Source organism: Phasianus colchicus, chromosome 1 (genome assembly GCF_987193195.1).
Source record: "Phasianus colchicus chromosome 1, bPhaCol1.hap1.1, whole genome shotgun sequence".
In the NCBI taxonomy this organism is placed as follows: domain Eukaryota; kingdom Metazoa; phylum Chordata; class Aves; order Galliformes; family Phasianidae; genus Phasianus; species Phasianus colchicus.
The window spans coordinates 167,397,174-167,421,113 of record NC_143436.1 but is presented as its reverse complement, the minus strand read 5'-3'; the positions used below and the strand labels follow the sequence as shown (position 1 = coordinate 167,421,113).

Here is a 23,940-nt window from a genome sequence, read left to right as displayed (position 1 = left end):
TGAAAGTGAAGAAGCTGAATTTGATGCAGATGCAAGAACTTTGCATGATTTAATTCCCCAGTACAACACTGCTGGTACATCATCATACGCACTGCTTCAAAACTGAATACAGATTTCAAATATCTTCACCAAAAATAAATAACTAAAACACGTATATCATAGAATCACAGAAGAGCTTGGGTTGAAAAGGACCACAATGATCATCTAGTTTCAACCCACCTGCCACAAGGCAGGGTCACCAACCACCAGACCAGGCTGCCCAGAGCCACATCCAGCCTGGCCTTGTCTTTTTCCAAAAAACAATTTTACCAGGATGCTTTTTACATATTGGATAAAGTCTCAGAGATAGGGAGAAACTGCCAGTGAACATCGTGAAGTCAAGAACGGTTTCAACACTCTCCATTTGGGATTTCAGCCCTGAACTACTCAGACTTCACAGGGTATTTGCCACCTGTTTGTTCTGCTGTGTTTCCTCCGGGAACACATATGTGCTCCATAATTCAACAGCTTCCAGGATAAGGATGAAAGATGCTGTCTTTAGTCTCGTAGAAGCGCTAAATAATTTCAGTCCTGGCTCCTCTACTGCCATGGCATCACTCTATAAACAAGTGTGCAGCCTGAGTGAACAGCTCCTAGATACGTGTTTATTCCTCATTTTGCAGAAACTAGAGCGTGCTGATCTTCAGGTTTTCTGTACCAAGGAAATAAACAGTGGCCATATTTCAGCACAAGACATGCCTTCTGCATACTCTAAGAACATGAGAAATAAGTATGTGTAATTTACAAGTAGATCAAGAATAAAAGTTACGGAGATGTTCAGCCCTACCACCCATCCTCTTCAAGTATCAAAGTGCTGTAAAAGCAGTTCCACTGAACTCAGCCAAGCCATTCACAGAGGAAGTTACTACTCAATGTGAGTAAGCAAAACTGGACTACAGATTTCTAAGCAGAGCAGTGAGCATGTGACCAGCATATCATAAAGAAGCAACGAACTTCAGTGCAATTACATCTTCCAGTATAGTATTCTTTCCTTTCACTTTCCCATTCTGATTTTCACCCGCGGTCAATTGTTTATACACAGGAGGAAGAGGACAAGGCTTAAAAACACACTCTGAGCGCTACAGGTGTTCGAAATCAGCAAAACTATGTTTATGCCATGGAAAAGGTTTTGCTATTATACGTATGTTTGCTAAATCTTACAATATAGACGCTAGAAAAATCCACCACTGAAGGGTTCTGTCTGCAAAGAATCGCCATATGGGAGCTTTCACAAATGATCAACTGTACCAAAACATCTAAAAATAACATCTTCCTTAAGTAAAATAAAAACAATTGCCAGCAGAGACTTTTGGGTGCAGCTGCATGCTAAGGCATCAACACCACGCTGCTGAAATGTCTCGAGTTAAGTATATAAGCAACCTCCAGAGAAAAACAGCACAGTGTTAAATGGCCCATGAACATCAATGATAAATGTAACGTACATGTTTCGGGTTCTTTCAAAAGTCTATTCTTAGCTGTAAGACAAACCCCATCCACTTAATTAAAACCTTAGCTTACAAACACATTCACGGAGTAAGTGAAGCTTAACAAATCTAATTTGAATGAAAGGGACTGGCTGGGTGAAAGAGCAGCTCCCTGACGTTCCTTGCTCTTGTGGTTTCGTGTAACCACTGATCACCAACTACTACAACAGCAAACATGCAACACCCTCAAACTAAATGGGAGTTGTCAGTCTAAATACAGCTACTTTTAAATAATGCATCCTGAGTTATAAAATAAAGTGCATCTGAATTATTGAACACAGGTCTCATCTTTAACACAGATATATCACTTTTAATTAAACGGAAAGTTATTTATATTCTCAGCTGCATGTTACTGTAAATTGTAGCAAGTAAAGCAGAGTTTTATTGTAGAATCATAGAATGGCCTGGGTTGAAAAGGACCACAATGATCATGTAGTTTCAAGCCCCCTGCTATGTGCAGGGTCGCCAACCACCAGACCAGGCTGCCCAGAGCCACATCCAGCCTGGCCTTGAATGCCTCCAGGGATGGGGCATCCACAACCTCCTTGGGCAACCTGTTCCAGTGTGTCACCACCCTCTGTGTCAAAAACTTCCTCCTAATATCTAACCTAAACCTCCCTGTAAAACCATTCCCCCTTGTAGTAAGCATTTCCCATATAAACCCAATTCACAGAAATACAACTGGGATGCAAACCAAGATAAACGAAAGCATCACTTTCAGAGTTCCCTTAAAAGAAGACCATCTTGCCATTCATTTGCAGCCCTCAGTATCCCACCAATCCACAACGCATCAAGATCCCATGCCCACAGAACTGTTCCAAGAGAACAGAATCCCCACATTTTCTTCACGCGAGCATCAGCCGCTAAGGACAGCAAAGCCTTGCACACACCCAGCACCAGCAGAGATGACACAGCACCCGTTCTGCCTTTTTGAAGATCACCACAGAAGAGCGATGTTAAAGCTGGAAGTTTGTATGCGACTTACAGCGCAGCCTAACAACAGTTAGGCCTGGCTGAAGGGTTATTCTAGCAGGTAACATAAATCACAAGTGCAAAGTTACATTTAGCAACAAAAGGCAATGACACCAAGAAGGTTTTTGGAAAAAAATGGCTTAACACCTTACACGTAAGCGGGATAATGCCAACACTAAGCAACGACCGCTTCTTGCTGAGAGGCACTTTGGCTGTAGTGTGTGGAGCTGAAGGGATGAAGAGCACAAACCCACACAAACACAAGAGCAGATCCTCACTAACTTGGCTGGGCAAAGGGAGAAACACACGAGCCGTGGTGCAGAACCCAAGCCCTACGTGCCATGTGCCTGAGGATGACCTCAGCCAGGCTTTGTGCATCCATGGAACTTGGACCGTGTTTTGCAAGAGATTACACGATCCTTCTGCTTGGCTTACGTCTCGGTAGAAAAGCAACCTTAAACACGTGCTCGCCGAAGTTAATTTTACAGGACAAACCGCGATGCAAACGCACCATCCATCACCAAGTTAAGCCAGCAATCCCACCGGGGCGACTTCGCAGCCCGAGCCGGCCGAAAAAAACGCGCTGCCCCGAAACTTTGACAGCCGCTTTACAGACCCGCAGCCACCGGCGGGGCTCCTCGGGGCCGGGGCAGGAGAAGCGAGCGGGGCCGGGAGGGATGCGGCTGAGGAAGAGGAGCAGAGGGAGGCTGCTTCCCCCACACCCAGGACGCGGGCAGGGCAGGGCGGCCGCCGGCTACGGGCAGGCGGCTTCCCCTCCGGCCCCGCCGCCCCGGGGGGCTTCCTGCCAGCGGGGACAGATGTGGACGCAGCAGCTGGCCGGGAGGAGGGGACGGGAGGAAGGAAGAGGCACGGCTGCCTCCCCTCAGCCGGGGGGCAGCGGGATGCGGCCGCGGGCCGCGCCGTCGGGTGCCGGGGCGAAGGCGGCGGGCTCCCGTCCCCTCGCCCCTTACCTTGCTGCGGATCTGGCCCGAGGTGGACACTTTCCGGATGAGTTTCTGGGGGCCCTCGTGTTCCCCTTCGCTGTCCGACGACTCGTCCGCCGCCGCCGCCGCTGCCGGGTGCTGGGGCTGCTGCTGGGGCTGCTGCTGGATCCCGGCGCCGCTCATCCCCGCCTCGGCCCCGGCCATCTTCCCGGACTCCTGCCGAGAGAGAGCACACGAGCCCGGCTCAGCCCGGGCAGCCGCTGCCGCTCCCCTCCCCGGGGAGGAGGGAGGAGGCGGCCGCGGGAGGGTGGGGAAAGGGGCGGCGCGGGGGGGAGGGACGGAGCCGAGGAAGAGCCGGGCGCTGGTGGGGCCGACCGCTCGGCGGCCATCTTCCGCCGCCCCCTCCGACGGCCCGGCCCGCCGGCAGCCGTTCCCGGCTCGGAACGGGCCGTGGCGGGCAGGTCCGGCCCCCGAGCCCTCATCGCCGCGGGGAGCGCCGAGCGCGGCTAAGGACGCAGCGGGCGGGCGGCGAGAGATGAGGGGCAGAGCGGGCGGCGCCCCCGGGGACGCGGAGCGGAGCGGGTCCCAGCCCGCAGCCACGCGTGGGCACCGTGCGGGGGGCTCAGCCCAGCGGCCTGGCACGGGGATGGGGCACCTGTGCGGCTGCAGCGGGGAGCTGTGCGGCTGTGCTCCGCGCGTCCGGCATCGAAAAGCAAGAAGGCGGCGTGCCTAACGGGATGCGTCGACTCGAAACGGGACGTGGTTGTTCTCCCACATCCGTTTAGTTTTTGTATTGCTTTACTCGAAGTTCTTGTCTTCGCTTAAGAGCGGTCCTCTGGAGCGGGGGAGAAAAAGGGTCGCTTTTCCCTTCTCGTCGCAGATCTGGCAGCTCCCAGGATCTCGAAATGTCAGCACATGTTCTGAATTGTGGGGCTCAGAAATGACTGTGGCTTTGCGTGTAGTCAGTGTTCCAAATAAGCTTTCAGTCTCAGCAATACCAAATAAAACACACGGCTCCCAACTGCACGGAGTGGATTAAAGAAAGCGACCAATACTTGCGGCTTCTCTGTTCCCGCAATTCTATTTATATTTCTCAAAAGGGAACTTCTATCTCTCAATGAGCTAATATGAGTGCCGCAGTACCGAAATACAGAGCAACAAATGAGAAACAAAAGTGAAACCGTAACACAGAGCCCATCCTATGCTGTGAACATGGTGCCGTGAGCTGGGTTTCGTACATTGGAATATCCCATTTCCTTCAATGGGACTTTCATTTGTAGTAGGTGGAATGAAAGAAGCGTGAAGCCACACAAGTGTTGTATCCCACGTAGGTGTCACCAAATCCGGCGCTTCCATGAGGTTCTACTGCCCTTCTCTATGTTAGGATCACTTCTTTGAGGGTACGTTTTAAAGGAATTGTGAGTACCTGTGTTTCTTAGTACAGTAATAACTGGGCCTAAGTCCTACCACCAATACCACATCTGAAACTAGATACAGTTCTTGCATAGCTCCTTTTCCTCACTCGTCTCATTCTTCTCCTGAAGGAGTTCTTTCTCAAAAATGTAAGATAAAACTTGGGCAAGAGCAAGTGTGCACTAAATTCTCTTAGGACACAGATAAGAAGAAAGGCCAAGAGAGAAGCTTACACTTAGTCACCCCAGCTGCCTTCCTTCCTCTTCCTCCTCCCCCAGCACCTCCAGAACAGCAAATTACCCCAGAACACAACTCACTCACTGCAGCTAGCAGAGCCTTCTGAAGGTAAACAACAACTGAACACTGCATCTAGGTGACAAGACAGTGTGCTAATTAATGCTAATGCAGTTTGCATAGGGCTGGGGCTGCGATTTGAGGAACACTGGGTGCTAACAGAATACAACGCTCACTGACTCCATTTAATTCAACTGAATTAAGCAGCGCTTAGATGAACAACACTATTACTGTTAAATTTGTTCCCATGCTAAAAAAGCATTCAAAATATCGGTACATGTGACAGCTGTGTCTCCACCACATGACCGGGATCCTGTGCAAAGCTGAGTGCAAAATTGTTTACAAGCAGGCATTTCACCCACCTTCCAGAATTAAGGTGAAAAGGAGAAACATTATCCACAATTCGGGATGAAAGCCTTTAAATTTAGGGAGGTCACAAAGTTGGCTCAATTGGTGACCTGAGGTTTGCATGTTGGGAGATTTTTTTTTTACTAAAGCATAAAATGTAACTTGTCTGCTGCAGATCTCCTTAGGTATCTGCATAGACAGCTCAGGTTTCTTTCACTACACTTCATTTCAAATGCATAAAAGCTGTTAAGTGAAGTGTCTGTAGGTGAAATGGGGAACGCAAATGGGCAATAAATATGGCTCCCCAGCTTCTGTTCACATTCAGAGCTTAACTATGAGCCCTAGCTCCTGCACAGTGCATCATGCAAAGGGTGTCATCCATCCCCACATGGACGTCCCCATTGCCATCCTCCTCTTCGCTGGCTGCCCAAACCCAAAAAAACACTGAATCATGGAATGGCTTAGGTTAGAAGGGACCTTAAAGGCCATCTAGTTCCAGTGACAAGGGAGAGGACACCAGGTGCCTGTCACTTCAACTCGAGTCTCTTCCACTTTGTCTCAATGAACTTCAGAACTGAAGCACTGGAAATGTTTTCTCACTTAAGGTGGAGAGTTCAGTGGGAGCAACCGAACTCAGCAAATAATAGAAATGCCCCACAAGCACAGTCTGAGGTGAATACGGGATCTACAAAGTACGCATTTGTAAAATCCTAGGTGCTAAAATCCGCCACCAACTCAAGTTTCCAGTGTTCCTCAAAACAGAGAAAACCAAGCGAGTTTGGTGTTAACACCAGCCAAACGCTGTGCTGTATAAAGTATAACAGACTTATTCATTTGCATTCATGTATGAAGTTCTTATACATATTTTCCATGCATAAGGAAAGTTTTAAAGCTCTCCGTGCTCCCACTTGTTCTGTTTTTCAAAGGAGTTAATACATGCTTATGATCCAGCTCTGGTCTTTACCCAGATAATGCTGCCTGAGGTGTCCCTGGGACTTTCCTTGGATGAGGACTGCCAGCTGACTCTCACTACATCCAAGTGGCTGAAGCCAGACTCAATATGAGAAGCACCATATAGCAGATTGCATCTTGGGGAACACAGGTATGGATGCTGTGGTACGAGTGGCACCACTGAAATCCTCCAAACTAATCCTCCAGTCAGGCTCCTGAAGAGCACATGTGATACGCGTGTGAATTCTGTCTTTCACATGCTCAATTTCTCACTTCTCAATAATTCCCTTACATTTCTTTACTAAAGGAAACTGGTGAAAAGAGCAAAGAAAGGTTGGCACTGAAAGAGAGATTCTCAACTGACACGAAACAGCCCCACTGACATCATTTGTGTCATGGCAATTGATATCAGCTGATGATCTGCCCTTTATATTCAAAGAATTCCAAAGTGCCGGGTAAATATGTGCACTGTAAGAATCTTTCCACCAAACAGCTTCAGTGCTGATAACAGAATACACATCACTAAAAAGCATATGCGATGTACCAAAAACCCAAATACACACTCCAGCTGCTCTGCAGATTATGGCTTATAATGCAGATTAACGCATCATTTGATTCCAGGAACAGAAATGCTTCCAGTTCTAATATTGATTCCCACCATAATAGGCGTATTTACCTCTTTTTCTCTAGGTCACTTTGGCATCTGTAAGCTGGAGGATAAGAAGTTTTTTTCCTCCACCTCAAAAGGTGAAGCTAAGGCTGAGGTCCCTTATGAGATGTGGAAGCAGGGTATAGGACTTCGTAGCCTAGATTGCGTGGGTCTGGAGTGCAGTGCCCCTGAATGTCCCTTTGAAGAGCAGAGGATGAGCCTGATGCTATCTGTTACTTCTTTTTGGCTCTTACAGAAGTGGGAAGATGTTCTCCATTCAACAGTGAGCTGGGAATTAAGGTCAGGATTTTACAGATATCCTAAATTTCACATGGACGAGCTCAACCCTGACATTTTCAAGGAGAAGCTCTGGCTCCATGTGATGTCAGCCAGTTGCTCCCCAGAACAGCCATAGGAACAGCACTCCTAACCAACACCTGACAACTTGCAGAGGTAATCACTGTGCACAAATTCCAAACCTGCAATGGTTTCTCTCACCCTGTTGCTCCTTTTCTATGTTAAGAGAAAGAAGGAGAGTTCTGGGCACATTTTTCCTACCCCATGCAGTTCCTCACCTAAATCTCCCTTCGTCCTTATTTCAAGACAAAGCCTGCATTGAAGAAGGTGATCGATATGATTTATATGAAGAAAAACGATGCAGTTTTGCCTCAAAGATGCTGTGTTTTACCAGCAGGTTACCAGGTAGAGGACTGAGTGCTTGGACTGAAATTGGAGGCTTGTAAAAGGAAACGAATGCAGTGGTTAACCTTAAAACTGCATTCATGTGTGTACCCTGAACAAATGCAGACACGGAACGATAAACATGACCCAAATCCTCTCCTTTATCGGGGGAGGGGGAGACTGAGGGAGGGGGGGGAAAAGAAAGGAAGTGCTCTGTCTGTGTTTATCTGCACCCAGAAGGGAGCAGGCTGGGCTGCTCCAGCCATACGGAGGGGCTGCTATCTGTCTGCCTCCTGACTTTCGGCTGAGTTCGGCAGCCAATGTAAATGTCACTGTTCAGTAGGACAACACGTTCAGGGGAACGGGATTCGCTGTTTTCCTCCCACGGCATTTTCATCTCTCCAGGCAAAATCTAGGATCTGCCTTTGCGCGCTGCTTGTGGATGTCAGCTCCATGTTGCTGGAACGTATCGCATCCAGCTGCGCTCCCTATCACAGCTGCATCTCCGGCCGCAGCTTCAGCAGCTGAGGACCGCAGAGGGCAGCAAAAGGGGTTGTTCAACTTCACTAGGAAACGAGGCCAGTCAAAATGTATTTGGGAAGGCACAGGGTTGCAAATCCCGGTAGGGTGGCAGTGGGTCACAGGAGGTATCTCCTGGGAGTGTGCAGACTGGGACAGGCGAAGTGTGGTTCTCCCACTCCGCTGTTATAAAGTGCCTTTAGAAATAGAACCAGGGGCTGGACCCGTGCAGGCTGTCAAAAAAAAAAAAAAAAAAAAAAAGAAAAAAGCACAGCCACCTGAAAAGAAGCGTGGCCGTGTTACGGGTGCATGCTTCCATCGCCCCACAGAGTTCACGGCCAGGGACAACCCAGCCCTGACCTCTCGGGCAGCCCGAGACATCAAGAGCGGCGACCCAGGGGCTATTAATAGCCCTCCCCGTCCGCCGTGCGTGTGCGTGTGTTTGCACAATGGAGAAAAGCCCAACGGCGGGACGCCGACAGGGGAAATCTGATGTTATCGCCGGCGGAGGATGCCGGTGACACGATTTCCTTCGCTGGGAGGAGGGTCTCCGAGCGGCTTCAGCATACCGAAGCGGCAGCCTTCTCGGGGAACCCCCTCTGGAGGCACCCGTGCCCCCCGCTCCCTGCGGGCACCCCAACCCCGGCTCGGCTCCGCCGTAGGGAGAGCTGGAGGCGATTCCCAGCCCGGCTGCGGAAATTAAATAAGAACAAATAACAATAGGAAGAGTCTATCTCCCTGAAAGAGTATCTCTCTGGTTCTCCGGACGCTACGGCGGCTTTCCGTACCCCCATCCCGTTCCGCTCCTCCCGGCAAAGTTGGCGGCGGGGCACCGGGTACCGCTCAGGTCGGGACGCCCAACTCCGGCCCCGGGGATGACAGCCCGAACCGCACAGCAGGGAGCAGGAAGGAAAGGAGGAAATGCCCGCGCGGCGAGGCACGCATGTACCTACCAGCTCCTCCCAGGCGGGGCTGCGGCCGCTGTAAGACGGCTCCCCGTGCTCCTCCATCGCCCGACCTTCGGCCCGCGGAGCCGAGCGCATTCCACCGCCGCCTCCTTCTCTCCCTCCCTCCCTCCGCCGCTCGGGCGCGTAGCGCTTCCCCACGCCGCTCTTCCTTCCCTCCACCCCCTGCCGCTCCTCCCTTTTCTCCCCCCGGCCCCCTCCGGGTCCCCTCCTCCCTCCCCGCCCGGCTCCGCTCCCTCCCCCGGCTCCCGGGGGTCTAACCGAGCTGCCCCCCCCCTCCACCCCCCCTACCCGGCACCGCGCCCCTTTCCCCGGGCTGTGCCGGGGATTACGCGCAAATCGCCTCGGCCTTAAGCCTGTTTGCGGCCGCTCGGGCTGTCGGGGAGCTCCCGGGGTGTGCGGACGGCCCTTCACGCTGCCTCTCCGCTGCACCGGACCGGACCGGCCCGGCGACCCCCGGCCCTCATCGAGCGAGCTTCGAGCTCGGCGCCCCCTACCCTCGCAGGAGTGGCCCGAGGGGGTGAGAGCATAAAGGGCAGCCCTTCTGAGCAGCCCCTTGCCCCCGCTGGGGGATCTGGGCTCAGCAGCTGGTCCCCGCGTATAGGGCGAGCACTGCGATGTGGTCCTTCCAGGCATGGGTCGGGACGCGATCCGTGGCTGGGACGTGGGCTGGGACATGGGCCCTGCGTTAAAGGCAGAGCAGAGATGGACACCGTGTGCATCCGTTCACGGGGGCACCACGCCTTAAGGAGCAGCACATTTCTCTGCCCTCCACCAAGCCTTTTACTGACACACTGAGTGTTTACTTGGAGGCTCCTCAGTTTACGAGTTACCAGCATACCCTTGAACACCAGCCAACGTCTCATGGCTCTTCAAGTGGGGCTCCTGTCTCCTACAAACTCAACACTTTCACTGATTGTTTTTTTCCACTTGCTTGCAGGGTATGTGAAAGAGCAGAATTTCAGAGGAGTTAGGAAACGAAGCTCCATCACCACGTGAAGCCACACTGCTCTTTTCTCCAGCTTTTCTGTGTTGCTTTCATTCCAGCCTGCCCTTTTGAGTTCACAGCTGCCAGGTTTGATCACAGAAAGTAATCACTGGGTTGTCTACTTGGTAAGTGTAAACATCAGGAAAGCAGTTGGAATTCACAAGAATAGAAGAAAGGAAATTGCATTGCTAATATTTAAAGATATAGTCATTTTCTTTGTGGTTTTAGGCTTTCATACAGAGCATTGGGATACTGCAAACTGAGGGTAGTTTGCAAAAAGTAGCGTGTGTACTATTGCCTCTCCTGCCCTCCCTCTCAATAAAAAGGTGAAGTACCTTCTGTATTTTACTAAGCCTACAGAAAGAATATCTTACTAAGTTAAAGTGGTGCCCCACTAACTCAAGCCCAGAGAAGTGCTGCAGTGGTGTAGCTCATCGGGAGACTGAAACTGCTGCAGCTCTTCCAGCAATAGAAAAAAGAACTATTTTTGTTGACTGTGAGTTTATGAGTGGTCTGTTTTTGAATTGCTTTTGTTGTAGGGTTGTAACCTCAGAAGGGAGCAAGCCAGATGACTGACAACAGGTTACTTTTTTGATGATGGTGAGGAATTGCATGTGGTTGTCCGAGGATGTTTGGTCTCCTTCCCTTTAACCCCAGGTGAGAGATACTGCTAAGGAATGCCATCCTACAAAGGGCTGTAGACTAAGAATTGGTGTCAGAGTCATATTAGCTCCTCTACTTACCACGTGATGCACTGGATAATCACACGACTGCTGTTCTGTACCCTTTGACATCATCCAGCCTCTTTAGCCATGGCTATGCTTTGTGGCAGAAGTGGTCTGCTATTAAATATTTGTCATCTTTGCACCTTGATGAACCACAAAAGCCAAAAACAAGAAACAAGACTCTCATTTAAGCTACTTCTTCAGCTCCAGCCCTATACATATTCTACTACCTTGAAGTTCAAACAGGTTCTTGGTGTCCCTTTTGCCCCATTTTTTACTTCATATGCCCTAAATCTTACAGCTGTGACTAGATAGATAGACAATTTTGTTCACCTCATTTCATCCCCTGGAGTTCAAAACTTGGTTTCCATTAGTGGAAAGCTAGTATAGGCCCCCGAAGACTACAACAACCTACTTAAGCTTAAGGTATGTTTCAAGGTCGTGTTGGATAAGGAGGAAAGAAATCAGCTCCTACTAGCTAATGAAAACTGCAATGTCATTTCAGATCAGGTCTGCCAGTTTGGGCTCCAAGATGCCAAATTTGTTTTTTCACTTCTTTTTGTTCAGGGGATGGATTCAAACCTGCTGACAAGCCTGCCTTTAGTGATTTCCCCTCGTGTGAGCTTTGCTCACCCTATCTGAGAGCCCCATTTTACAGACAGCAAGGTCTGTGCACTGTTTGACAGAACTAACTGAAAATCACAGGCCAAGTACTCCTCTAAAAAATGTAATTCTGTCAAAGCAGACATGGAATTTGAGGACAGGTGTCAAAACCACAGGATTTTTTAATCTTATTTTGATTTTTTTTTTTAGGGGCATGCTGCTGTGTTAGCAGAGGGGCAAGAGAACCGAAGGCAAGGGAACGTAAGTTGAGGAGGTGCTGCCCACTAAAATAAACCATGGCACCTCTCCCCTGGAGGAAGAGGGTGGTGGTTTGGGAGGAAACCTTCCAGAGGTCTACGGTTGAACCAGATGATATTAATGGCCTTTTCCTACCTTAACGATTCTGTGAGTCCATAATTCAGAGAGCGATCTTCACAGCTGGCCTGGGAGCAGGAAGTGAGCATATAGCTGGTCTGCCAAACTGCATCAAAACATCTCCAACACAGCCTGAGGGGTTTGTTTCATTTCATCCTGGTTTTTTGACTCTGTTCCAAGTTGAGTTTTTGTGTGTTGTTTTTATTTTCTTTTCCTTCAAGTTTTTCCACTTAGTCTAGACGTTTGGGTTAGAATTTCTCAGTAGTCCGCTGTATACGCTGCGTTCAAAGATGTCTCATATCCTTCTGTCTCTTCTGTTCCCTGCCCTTAATGACTCAGTGAGAACTGGATCAACAGAGTGAACGCTTCATTATTGACTTTTTTTTTTTTTTTTACATGAAACGCATTGAAAATAGTAACACATGCCTGCCTTCTCTAAGCAAAATATTTTGGCTGTGTTGGACACGCTGAAACATACAGATTTTGAATTCAATGCAAATGTTTTGTTTAGACATTCACAAGAAAACCCCCATCTCTTGAAGTATTTCCATTCTTCATGGAAAACAAACAAACAAACAAACAAACAAAACAATAACAAAAAAGCCTTTCCATTGAAGAACTTGCCATTTTCTTTCCCTAAATTGAGGCAGGAAGACCTTAAAACAATGATTTTTTTCATTTTTTTTTTTCCTAGCATTGCCTTCAGCATGTACCATATAAAGAATACATGCTAATGTTCATCAACTGATGCTAGCATCAAATTTCCTTCTTTTCTTGGCACATAATACACACGCCTACTTTGAGTAAATTCTTCAAGGAAATGTTGCTCATTCTCCTCATAGTAGATATGCCAGTTGGATTCTTTTCTGTTAAGTAATTTTGGATGACATCCAAAGGTAAGGCTTGATCAACGTGGTAACTGGGTAGTTCCTGCCAGACAGATAGGTGGTAACAACCCACAGGAAATGGATTACAAGCAGAGAAAAAAGCACTTAGTTTTCAACCCTTCAGATAGAGCCAAAGTAACACAATGGGTTAAGGAACACATTTAAAACTAAAGGTATGTTTTATTATTGGCAAAATCCTGATACCTGTCTTGAAGCCCACTCCTTTGTCTTTGCGAGGGCGTTCAGACAAAATGTTGTAGAAGTTGTGGATTTCTCCCACTTCACAGTGTCTGTTGCTTGGGAATATTTCGTGCAAGGAACCTGAAAAAATGCTTTCGCCCACACTTTCTTCACAGACTTTTTCCACCTTGTGCTTTTTCTTGTCATTATTATTCCTCTTGTTACTGTAATTGCTGCTTCTGTATGTATCTGTACAAGACAGGACGCTTTTAAACAGTTCCCCAGTGTTTTCGGTGTCACAAGGTGGAAGTTATTAATGCAGCTGGCAGGAATGTGTCTATTGCCTTAGGGAAGGGCTGCAGGAAGCAAGAAATTGCAGTGAGAAGAAAGCCCTGCCTTCAGAAAAACGTTTTAGTGAAGAACCAGCAGAGGTATGGAGGGACAATCCACCTGCCACTTCATTGCCTTCTTCTTGTTTTATTTCCCCTGCTCAGTATTTTTTCTCAGATGTTAGCATCTCCTACTTTCTTTGTTGTTCTATTGACTTTATTCAGAGATATCTAGCAGGAGGTTGATGTGTTTCTCATTCAGTATTGTCAGGACATTAGGAAAAGTATTAACAGCAGGTTGCATGTTTATGGCCTCAAGTTGTGCCAGGAAGATTCAGAGTGGACATAGGAAAAATTGCTTCTTCAGAGGTGTGGTTTGATGCTAAAATGGGCTGCCCAAAGAGGTGGTGGAGTCACCTTCCCAGGAGGTGTTCAGAAAACATTTAGATGTCGTACAGAGGGACATGGTTTAGTGGGGAAATATTGGTGGTAGGTGGATGGTTGGACTGGATGATCTTGAAGGTCTTTTTCAACTTTGGTGATTTGATGATTCTGTGATTCAAGAGAGACAATCCTTCCCCTCTAGTCAACACTGGTGAGGATGCACTTGGAGTTCTGGGCCCCTCAGTACAAGAAATACATGGACATACTGAAGAGTGTCCAAGAGAGGGACACCAAAATGGCAACTACCAGGAGTACTTCTGCTATGAGGAAGGACTGAGAGAGCTAGGGCCGATTGGCCAGAGAAGAGGAGGTTCAGGGGGGTCTCATCAGTGCCCATAAATGTCTGAAGGGAAGGCGCCAAGAGGCTGCAGCCAGGCTCTGTCAGTGGTGCCCGGTGCCAGGACCAGAAGCCATGGGCACAAACTGGAGCACAGGAGGTTCCCTCTGAACACCAGGAGCCCTTCTGTGCTGTGCAGTGACGGAGCACTGGCACAGGCTGCACAGAGGCTGTGGGGTCTCCTCCTTGGGGATCTCCCATAGCTGCCTGGACATGGCCCTGGGCACCCTGCTCTGGGTGTCCCTGCTGGGGCAGTGGCTGGAGCAGAGGGACCCAGAGGGCCCTGCCAGCCTCAGCTGTGCTGCGGTTCTGTGACCCTGTAATCCCACCCCTTTGACTCCCTGAAAATCAGCAGATAAATAACACATTAAAGTGTGGACCTGGATGGCATGCATCCCAGGGTTCTGAAGGAGCTGGCTGAGGTGGTTGCTGAGCCACTCTTCATCATATTTGAGAAGTCGTGGCTGTCAGGTGAGGTCCCAGATGACTGGAGGAAGGGTCACGTCACTCCCATTTACAAGAAAGGGAGCAAGGAGGACCCCAGGAACTACAGGCCAGTGAGTCTCACCTCTGTGTCTGGAAAGATCATGGAACAGATCATCCTGGATGACATGCTTGATCACATGAGGAATGAGTGTATGATCCAAGACAGCCAGCATGGCTCACCAGAGGAAGGTCATGCTTGACCAATCTGGTGGCCTTCTATGATGGAGTGACGGCATCGGTGGACAAGGGAGAGGCGACTGATGTCATTTACCTGGACTTGAGCAAGGCCTTTGACATGGTCCCCCACCACATCCTTATCTCCAAACTGGAGGGATGTGGATTTGATGGGTGGACCATTCAATGGATAAGAAACTGGTTGAAAGGCCACAGACAGAGGGTGGTCATCAATGGCTCTATGTCCAGGTGGAGGCCAGTAATGAGTGGCGTCCCCCAGGGATCTGTCTTGGGACCTGTGCTCTTTAACATCTTTATCAATGACATCAATGACAGAATCGAGTGCACCCTCAGCAAGTTTGCTGACGACACCAAGCTGAGTGGTGCGGTTGACATGGTAGAAGGAAGGGATGCCATTCAGAGGGACCTCGAGAGGCTAGAAAGGTGGGCCCGGGTGAACCTGATGAGGTTCAACACAAAGTGCAAAGTGCAGAGTTTTGCACTTGGGCCAGAGGAATCCCAGGCAGATCCATACAGACTGGAAGGAGTGGTCCTTGAGATCAACCCTGTGGAGAAGGACCTGGGGGTCTTGATGGATGAAAAACTTAATATGAGCCAGCAGTGTGCCCTTGTGGCTTGGAAGGCAAATGGTATCCTGGGGTGGCCAGCAGGGACAGGGAGGTGATTGTCCATCTCTACTCTGCTCTTGTGAGGCCCCATCTGGAAAACTGCGTCCAGGTCTAAAGCCCCCAGTACAAGAAAGATAGAGAGTTGTTGGAGAGGGTCCAGAGGAGAGCCACAAAGATGATCAGAGGGCTGGAGCACCTCCCCTGTGAAGACAGACTGAGGGAGCGGGGCTTGTTCAGCCTGGAGAAATGAAGGCTGTGGGGTGACCTCATGGCAGCCTTTCAGTACCTAAAGGGAGCCTACAAACAGGAGGGGAATCAACTCTTTACAAGGTAGATAACAGCAGGACAAGGGAAAATGGTTTTAAGTTGAAGGAGGGAAGATTTAGGTTGGATGTCAGGGGGAAGTTCTTCACAGAGAGAGTGGTGAGGTATTGGAACAGGCTGCCCAGAGAGGTTGTGGATGCCCCGTCCCTGGACGTGTTCAAGGCCAGGTTGGATGGGGCCCTGGGCAGCCTGGTCTAGTATTAAATGGGGAGGTTGTTGGCCCTGCATGTGGCAGGGGGGTTGGAGATTCATGATCCTTGAGGTCCCTTCCAACCCTGGCCATTCTGTGTGATTCTGTGGACAGCTGCAGGTGGTGATTTCTTCAGCTGCCACTGACATTCACTAATACTCTACTGGTGCCTCTGTTTTTGGACATGGATAACTTAACTGAAGTGAGTAGAATCACTCGTGTTCATATTAATATATCCACTTAAAGACACTTTTGAACCTCATTCAAGGTTTTCCACAAATTATTTCACAAAAATTCAACAGAAAAGAGTAATGAGAAGTCATTCACTCCATCCTTGTAGCCAAGGCAGCTCCAACTGCATCTGTACCATCCTGAAGTGGCATTGCCTGTTCAAACCCTCACAGCTGAGACTTTCTGTCCTTCTGGAGAATGTAATCAGTGAACGACTTAAATCTGCAGGGCTGAAATTTTCATCTCATTCCTTTGAATAGAGAAAAGGGTCCATTCCTTGCCTCTTTACTAATAATCCTGTGGACCTCTTGAGGCTACTATGACACATTTCTTCCCTGGAGTAAACCACCCCATTCCCCTCTTGTCACTGACCTGCCAATGTACGCTTCCAAAGCTGACACCTGTGTCTCACTTGACTTGAGATTCTCATGGGATCATTATACAGCTCAGTCCTCCCATTTAATCACTTAAATCTGGGTGGGCCTGCAGGTGTAATGACCATCAATTATGGCTGGTCGTCCTTACTGCTGATAGGGATGTTGAACCATTCCTCCAGTTTGCACATGAGCCAGGACTAACCCTAATCAGTTGTCATCTGTTCTGTGAGTTCTTGGGAATACTTCAGGTGAAACATGGATTCCTATGAAAATGGCACATCAGTATCAAAAGCTTTTGTAAATTGATGTACATGGTGAGTAGCCTATCTACTGGTCTGTTCCATCATCACAGAAAGAAGTTGGGTTAGTTTGACTTTATTTGTCCTTCAAGAAGCCATGTTTGCTGTTTCTCTCCATGTTATAAGTACACGCAAACATTTTATTTCATTTCAAAGAGTGCTTTGAATGGATCAGTTCTTCCTTTCGCTCCTATTTTTTAAGTTTCACTTCACAATACAAGAACAACAAGCTGAAAGGAGGTAGTAGTGAGGTGGAAGTAGGCCTCTTCTCCCAGGTAACAACAATACGATGAGAGATAATGTCCTTGGGTTGCACCCGAGGGGAAGTTCAGGTTTGGTATTAGGAAGAATTTCTTTTCAGAAATAGTGGTGAGGCCTTGGAACAGGCTGCACAGGGATGTGGTGGAGTCACTGTCTGTGGAGGTGTTCTAGAGCTGTGTAAATGTGGCACTGAGGGACGTGGTCAGGGGGCATGGTGCAGATTGACTGTTGGTTGGACTAGATGATATTAGTGATCTTCTCCAGCCTTAATGGTTCTAGGGTTCTATTCTGTTCCATTCTTAGAACTGATTAAACACATGCGGTATCTTCTCCTCATCTCTACCAATGAGCCCATCACCACAAACAAGGTTTTGCATTTGTGGTTACAGAGTTTGGGAAGGCTGGCTCAAATGTCAGCATTTCCTTCTGTCAGTTCATTCAGATTCTGCAGATGCAACTTTCTGATCAACATTTATTCTAAAAGAAAGAGAAAACAGAAACAAATAGCAAATCATACAAGTTGACAAAGGTGATACTTTAAAGTCACATCTAAATAGAGAATTTTGTTCCTTCTGAAACATTCAGAAGAAAAATAAACATTTTATTTAAACAACCTATAAAATACGAACAGTTTTTAGAGAAAAACTGGGGAGAAGGAAAAGAGCTTTGCCTCCCTCATAACACTTGAAAAGGAGAGAACAGGTGGCAAATTGATTTGTTTTGAAAATGGAAAGAATTTAGCCCACCCAACAACTTGGCACCAAGCAGAGCAATTCCTTTTATCTTTTTATGTGTTCTACTAAACATAACATTTAGGAGCTTTCCAATTACAGCAAATCAATATGTAAAATTCCTATTTTGGTCAGTTAGCTTTTTGCAATCTATCATGGTATATGTTCAAACAAAAAATTAAAGCAGGTGGTTTTTTTTTTCTTTTTTTTTTTTTTTTCCAAAAGCAAACAAACTATAAACCTTCTCTGGCTATTGAGCAGAGGAAACATATGGAGAATTATCCCAGTGGAGTTTTCTTTGCTAGCAGAAATGAGAGGAAGAAGCCACAAGATGAGTGGTGTATAAAAACAGCCATAGGGTCATCTAGAACAAGTATGAGGAACTTGTAGCTGGGGTTCTGATTTCTTTTAAGGCAAGATAGATCATACTGAATCAAATACTATTGCCATAGAAAACAGTAAGTTTTCACAGAGTTCATGGTCATAGCTCTGTATACTGTGAGGTGTATTCTTACTTCTAAGCACACCGTTTGTCCCATTTATTTCACTTCCAGCACATGCTGAAAGCATATACTCTCAGTGGGGAACCCTGCAAAATGACAGATTTGAGAAAAGAAATGTTTGATGTATAGAGAAAGCATGGAAGGAAGGAAGAGGGACAGCTATGTGAAACAGAAAAGAATGAAGGATGTGTCTGTTTGCTTTTCTAAGATACATTTTTTCTGACACCAGCAACTGACATGTCATAACCCCAGAAATACCAACGTTAAGTAAAAACCATGTTCTGAGTGACTGAAAGAAGTATAACAAGATTAAGTTCAACTGATAATATAATTCCTGTGGTTTCATTCAGTTATTTCAGGGACAGAGTGGCCTGCAAAGTTTTTTTGATAGATTCTTTTAACTTAATGAGGAGTTGAAATTGTCATTGCTTTAATAGTGTCACCGCATTACTTTCAAGGGACTCCATCGGATGGCTCGTACAGCTATTTTTACTTTTTAATAAAGAGAGGATGTCACATGATTTGCCAGAAAAGCAAATATATTCTTGATGCTTTAACCTTGTTTAAGTTACTTAATTTGCATTCAGAACTTAAAGAAACAGCCTCAATCCATGGAATAATCCATGGAGTGTATGTGAGAGTGCCCCATTTAAATTGGCTAGACACAGGCAAACCTGGTTCAGATGAACAAAAAAGCACGTAGAATTGTCATCGCTTCTGTATATTTCAGATCAATAAAGCAGAAGAATGCAGAGGTGAACTTTAGAAACACTTCTATGAAGTACCCATTGAACATGCACAAATAATGTTTTCATCTTTGCTTGCAGAAAATTTGCAGAGTTAAACTTTTCATACTATTAGTATTTCAGTAAGGTGTGATGAATGTGAATGGGTTTTGTAGATATAAGTAGTTTATGATCTGAATTTATCAATCTGCACTATTGCTGCCAAATAAAAACATAACTGGGCGTGCAAACCTCTCATGTTTTCCTTGCTATTTTCTCCTCCATCCCAAGTTTTGCACTTCCACGAGATTTGTCCTTTGAAAAGTGACACCAGCACTTCATGGGAAGATTTGTAGTGCTTCATATACACTTTCTGAACAAAAGCCAGTGGCACAGGTTCATTTCTGAGAAACACAGTCCCCTCTATGCTTATTATTGATGCTGACAGTCTTGTTTCGAGTACCTGGGAGAAGGTGTAACAGTGAAAGAGGTGGTCAGTTTGCCAACATGGTAACCTGGCACTGATCTCCAATGGAGGTAAGGTAAGACACATGACACTTCCCCAACAGTAGTGGAAATCCATTGGAGGGTGGAATAGGAAGCGTTGCCTGTTAGATGAGATCTGCCTGGCCATGGATGTCATGGGATGGTGTGGAAGGTGCCTAGGGTGTCTGGAAATGTTGTGTAACTGGGATCCTGTTTTGGGTGGGAGATAGGCCTGTTTGCCCATGTCACATGTGGATCTGCCAGTCTGTAAAATATCTCAAAGGTTAATTCTTCCCTTGACAGGAAGTGTAGAACGAGGCACTTCAGGACTATGTGTTTGACCAGATGAATACAATAAAATAAGTTTAGGACAAAGCTTGGAGATACTTTTTGCTTTATGTATTTCTACAGTCACACAGAGTAGGAACAGGGATATGAGTTGCAACCAACCTTTTTTTTTCACATGAGTTTTAGGAAACTTAGAGGGTATTTTCATTTTGTGATTTGTGGATAAAGATATACCAGAAGGAAAACACTGTAATTTGAATGGAAACATATCAACCTGATGCACCTAAAAGCTATTGAGCAGTCCCTGGTCAGCCAGATTTGTTAGCTACCAGATTCTAAGATAAGTGTGCTCTTGCAGCTCAGAAAGCAAATGGTATCCTGGGCTCCATCAGAAGAGGGGTGGCCAGGAGGGACAAGGAGGTGATTGTCCTTCTCTACTCTGTTCTTGTAAGGCCCCATCTGGAGAACTGTGTCCAGGTCTAAAGCCCCCAGTACAAGAAGGATAGAGAGTTGTTGGAGAGGGTCCAGAGGAGAGCCACGAAGATGATCGGGGTTCTGGAACACGTCTCCTAAAAGACAGGCTGAGGGAGCTGGGCTTGTTCAGCCTGGAGAAAAGAAGGCTGCGGGGTGACCTCATTGCAGCCTTTCAGTACCTAAAGGGAGCCTACAAACAGGAGGGGAATCAACTCTTTGAAAGGGTAGATAACTGCAGGACAAGGGGAAATGGTTTTAAGGAGAAATGGTTTTAAGGGAAATGCTTTTAAGTTGAAGGAAGGAAAATTTAGGTTGGATGTTCTTTACAGAGAGAGTGGTGAGATGCTGGAACAGGCTGCCCAGAGAGGTTGTGGATGCCCCATCCCTGGAGGTGTTCAAGGCCAGATTGGATGGGGCCCTGGGCAGCCTGGTCTAGCATTAAATGGGGAGGTTGTTGGCCCTGCATGTGGCAGGGGTGTTGGGGATCCATGATCCTTGAGGTCCCTTCCAACCCTGGCTGTTCTGTGATTCTATGATGAAAGCAGCTGAATCCCATGGAAACAAGCAGAGGAGAAATCAGAGATACAGTCTTTAAATGACAATATTTACAGGTGTCAGGAAGACTGAGGGAATCATAAATCATGAAAAGGGCAAACCGTTGAAATCATTTGGATTGTTGAGAGGAACATAAGCAAATATGTAACTTAACTGCCAAATGCAAAGCTATGTGCTTGAAGTCTTAGGAAGCATGCTTTGATTTTTAGAAGGTCTTTAGGGTCATGGTGATTAATCATCTGTCTAAGTGCTGCAACAAGAATTAAAATGGTAAATTAGATTTCCAAATAGAATTGGATTCATAAGCGGAAGAATTTCTGGAAGTAGTAAGAGAGTTATGTTGCCTCTGTGTGTGGTACCAGGGTAAATGCTGTGGTATGGCCTCCAGTGCTGTTGTCCACAGTTCAAGACAGATTATAATTATTTAGGAAAGGTGCAAGTAAGCACCTGCAAAGTGCTGGTCTGAAAGACCAGAGAAGATTAAGCTAAACATTGAGTTAACACTGAATTGATGACTCAAGAAGTTTGTTTTGATTTACAAGAGAAGTTAGGAGCTGAGTTCAAGCTTCTAAGTCCCAACATAGGAAAGAGGGGAATGTTGTTCTTCATGCTACATACAAGCTGTCAGGTCTATCTTCTATAAGTTTAGAATTAGAAAAGAACCATTGGAACAGCATACTAAAGTTTGTGGTATTCACCAAATACTTCAGTAGTTCAACATTTTTATTCTAAAGACTCGGTGATCTTTTAAGAAAAGTTTGAATTCAAACTCTCTCTGCTTGGATTTTATCTTATGGCTTGCTCTATTCAGGATTAAATAATCAACTACCAATATTCTGTGCATGTAAAATTATATATGGTATATATATGCCACATAGTTTCTACTGACTAGATAATCTCTAGGGAATCTTATGAGTTTATAATTACAGAACTGTAGTACATCTGTAAACGGGAGAAAATACTGATTTGATTAGAACACATAGAGGCATACCAATACACTCACCCTGCCCCAAAAGCAATATTTTTTTGTGACTTGAGAAGGTCTGGGTCACTATAAAAATAGCATTAAGAATCGTGCAGCTGAAGCACATCATCTTCATCTTCCATCTTGTGCTCCTGATGACACCCTAGATGGTAATGATTGAAACTATCTATTTATTAGATATGACAGCTTCCACAGATGGGGGTGTTTCTAATTCTAAGAGCAGAGCAGATGCTATGATGAAATGTCTTTAATCTTCTAACCACAGAGTTGTTGCTTTGGTAGACTACCAAGACAGTGGCTCTGTAATCATTTAATACAAGCTCTATGTGGTTATACATCATGTTGTGGTACAAATTTGATCAAAATCAGGCAAGAGCACGTGGACTCATTTCTGTTTTTTTTTTAGCTAGAGCACACCAGTATGGTATTTATGTTCACTTTCCAGTTTTGTGCTGGCTTTGTGCTGACTTCAGGAAGACTGCATGGAGTTAGAGGTGCCTAGACAAAGAATTCTTGCTCTATATTAAATCTACTAGGACAAAATCTCTTCAAAACTATGTTAAAAATTTTGAATCATTGGAGGGGCTCTCTACCACTGTACATTCTTATGATTACAGAACCTTTGACATCTTGACATTATGTGGACTGAAAAACAGACTCTGTCTTGTCAAACCACGGCTTGAGAGTCAGGCTGAACTTAGAACAGAAGCAGTGACACCAAAGAATAATCTCATTGTGCCTGCTCTCCAATCACAGCTTGCGGTACTGTCAAGCTCTGTGATACCTTTGAAAAGAAAAAGCAACCAAAGTCTCCAGCCAAAATAGGAACGCTTTCAGTAAAATAGCTGGAGGAAAGGGTGGTTTACTTTGAAACTCCTATTTCAAAATCAAGTTTTGTCTCTTTAGATGTAGGCCATTACAAATATGAGGTTAAATTCCCTCATATTTGACCTACATTGAGTTCTGGAATTTGGGAAGGTGCTGTATGAGCTGGACATGCCAATTACTTTTAAGCATGGTAGTAGTAGTAGTAAAGGAATGATCTGCAAGAGTAAATTGCTTCTTTGACATCAGAATGATTCATTTTGGAAACCATAAAGGTGAGTTGGCCATAAAGGAGGTTAGGTCACAGTGGTTACATTTTTCAAATCTGCAAGGAGGCATAGTGACAAAGAACTTTGACATTAGCTGAGATGCAAATATTCCATTTAAAAAATGCACAATAATACAGGCATGTGTTTGGTCAGTATAGGAAGGGGCTGTGGTGGACCAAATTTTAAGGATTAATGCCTTTCACTGTCTGAAATCACAATAGCAAAATTTGCAATGTATGTAACAGAAGGAACAAGGACTTTAAGAAATCTGGACCGACAGCAGGCTCAGTCTTTGCAGTAGAAATCTGGAATTGCTCCACTGATCTTTATGCTGGTAGATGAACTTGCGTTGAGAAAGCATGATCAGGATCTATTTCATTACTCTATGCTTTAGGGCGTGGAGCAGCCAATCTTCCCAGGCAAGACAGGGTCACCTTCTGATCTGCTGAATTTCGCATGACTTTTTCTTAGGTGAATCCACAAAGGTTCAAGCCTTTATGTAGCTAGGTTGGTTGTGTGCCAACCCCTCCAAGAAGAAAAAAAGACATTATCACTGAGTAGTATTTAGAAAATCATTTTTAGACAACATGAAAGTATGGCTCAAAAATATGCTATAAGTCTGGTGGTCTTTTTCTTCTTTTAGAATGAGGTCTCATTCTTGAGTAGTTTTAGAACCAAGTCTCTCATACAGGCATACATAGTATACATAGTACATGGGATATATGCAGCCTGATTTTTTTGCTTCTTTTCATCACAGATAGAGAAAATACATAGCTAAAAATACTTCAGGATGTTTTCCATGACATAACACCCATGGTTCCCTCAAGATGTTCCTCTTTAACATTCTTTAACCCACATGGCATTCAGTGTTTCCAATGACAGACTATCCCTTCATAAAAAAGCTGCATGAATTCCTGGTATGTGCTGTGCATTGCATACAGTGGAATAATTGGCTTCAAACAACGTTGAGGCTACAGAAGCAAGCAATCATAGAGGTAAGA

The 23,940-nt window shown here is 46.1% G+C and overlaps 1 protein-coding gene and 1 long non-coding RNA gene across 5 annotated transcripts in view; one reads left to right on the top strand and one right to left on the bottom strand.

Annotated features, from left to right (window-relative positions):
* DGKH (diacylglycerol kinase eta) overlaps positions 1-9,817 on the bottom strand; it is a 167,543-nt gene extending 157,726 nt beyond the window's left edge. Inside the window, exons 1-2 of one of the 3 annotated variants that reach the window (XM_090131319.1) lie at positions 9,248-9,817; positions 3,467-3,655 (exon numbers count right to left, since the gene is read on the bottom strand). In XM_090131319.1, coding sequence (XP_089987445.1) covers positions 3,467-3,655; positions 9,248-9,337 — 279 coding nt within the window. In that variant the 5' untranslated portion in view covers positions 9,338-9,817. Of the gene's footprint in view, positions 1-3,466; positions 3,656-4,094; positions 5,127-9,247 lie in introns of those variants that run through there. The other 2 variants (XM_031615605.2, XM_090131327.1) reach the window with 2 other exon arrangements.
* Positions 5,197-15,577, top strand: LOC149920226 (uncharacterized). 2 transcript variants are annotated; one of them, XR_016461630.1, is made up of 4 exons: positions 5,197-7,547; positions 10,200-10,372; positions 10,787-10,904; positions 11,786-15,577. It is a non-coding gene; the product is annotated as an uncharacterized LOC149920226 (long non-coding RNA). The 2 variants fall into 2 exon arrangements; XR_016461629.1 differs by having other exon boundaries at positions 10,200-10,904.
* Positions 15,578-23,940: the final 8,363 nt, after the last annotated feature.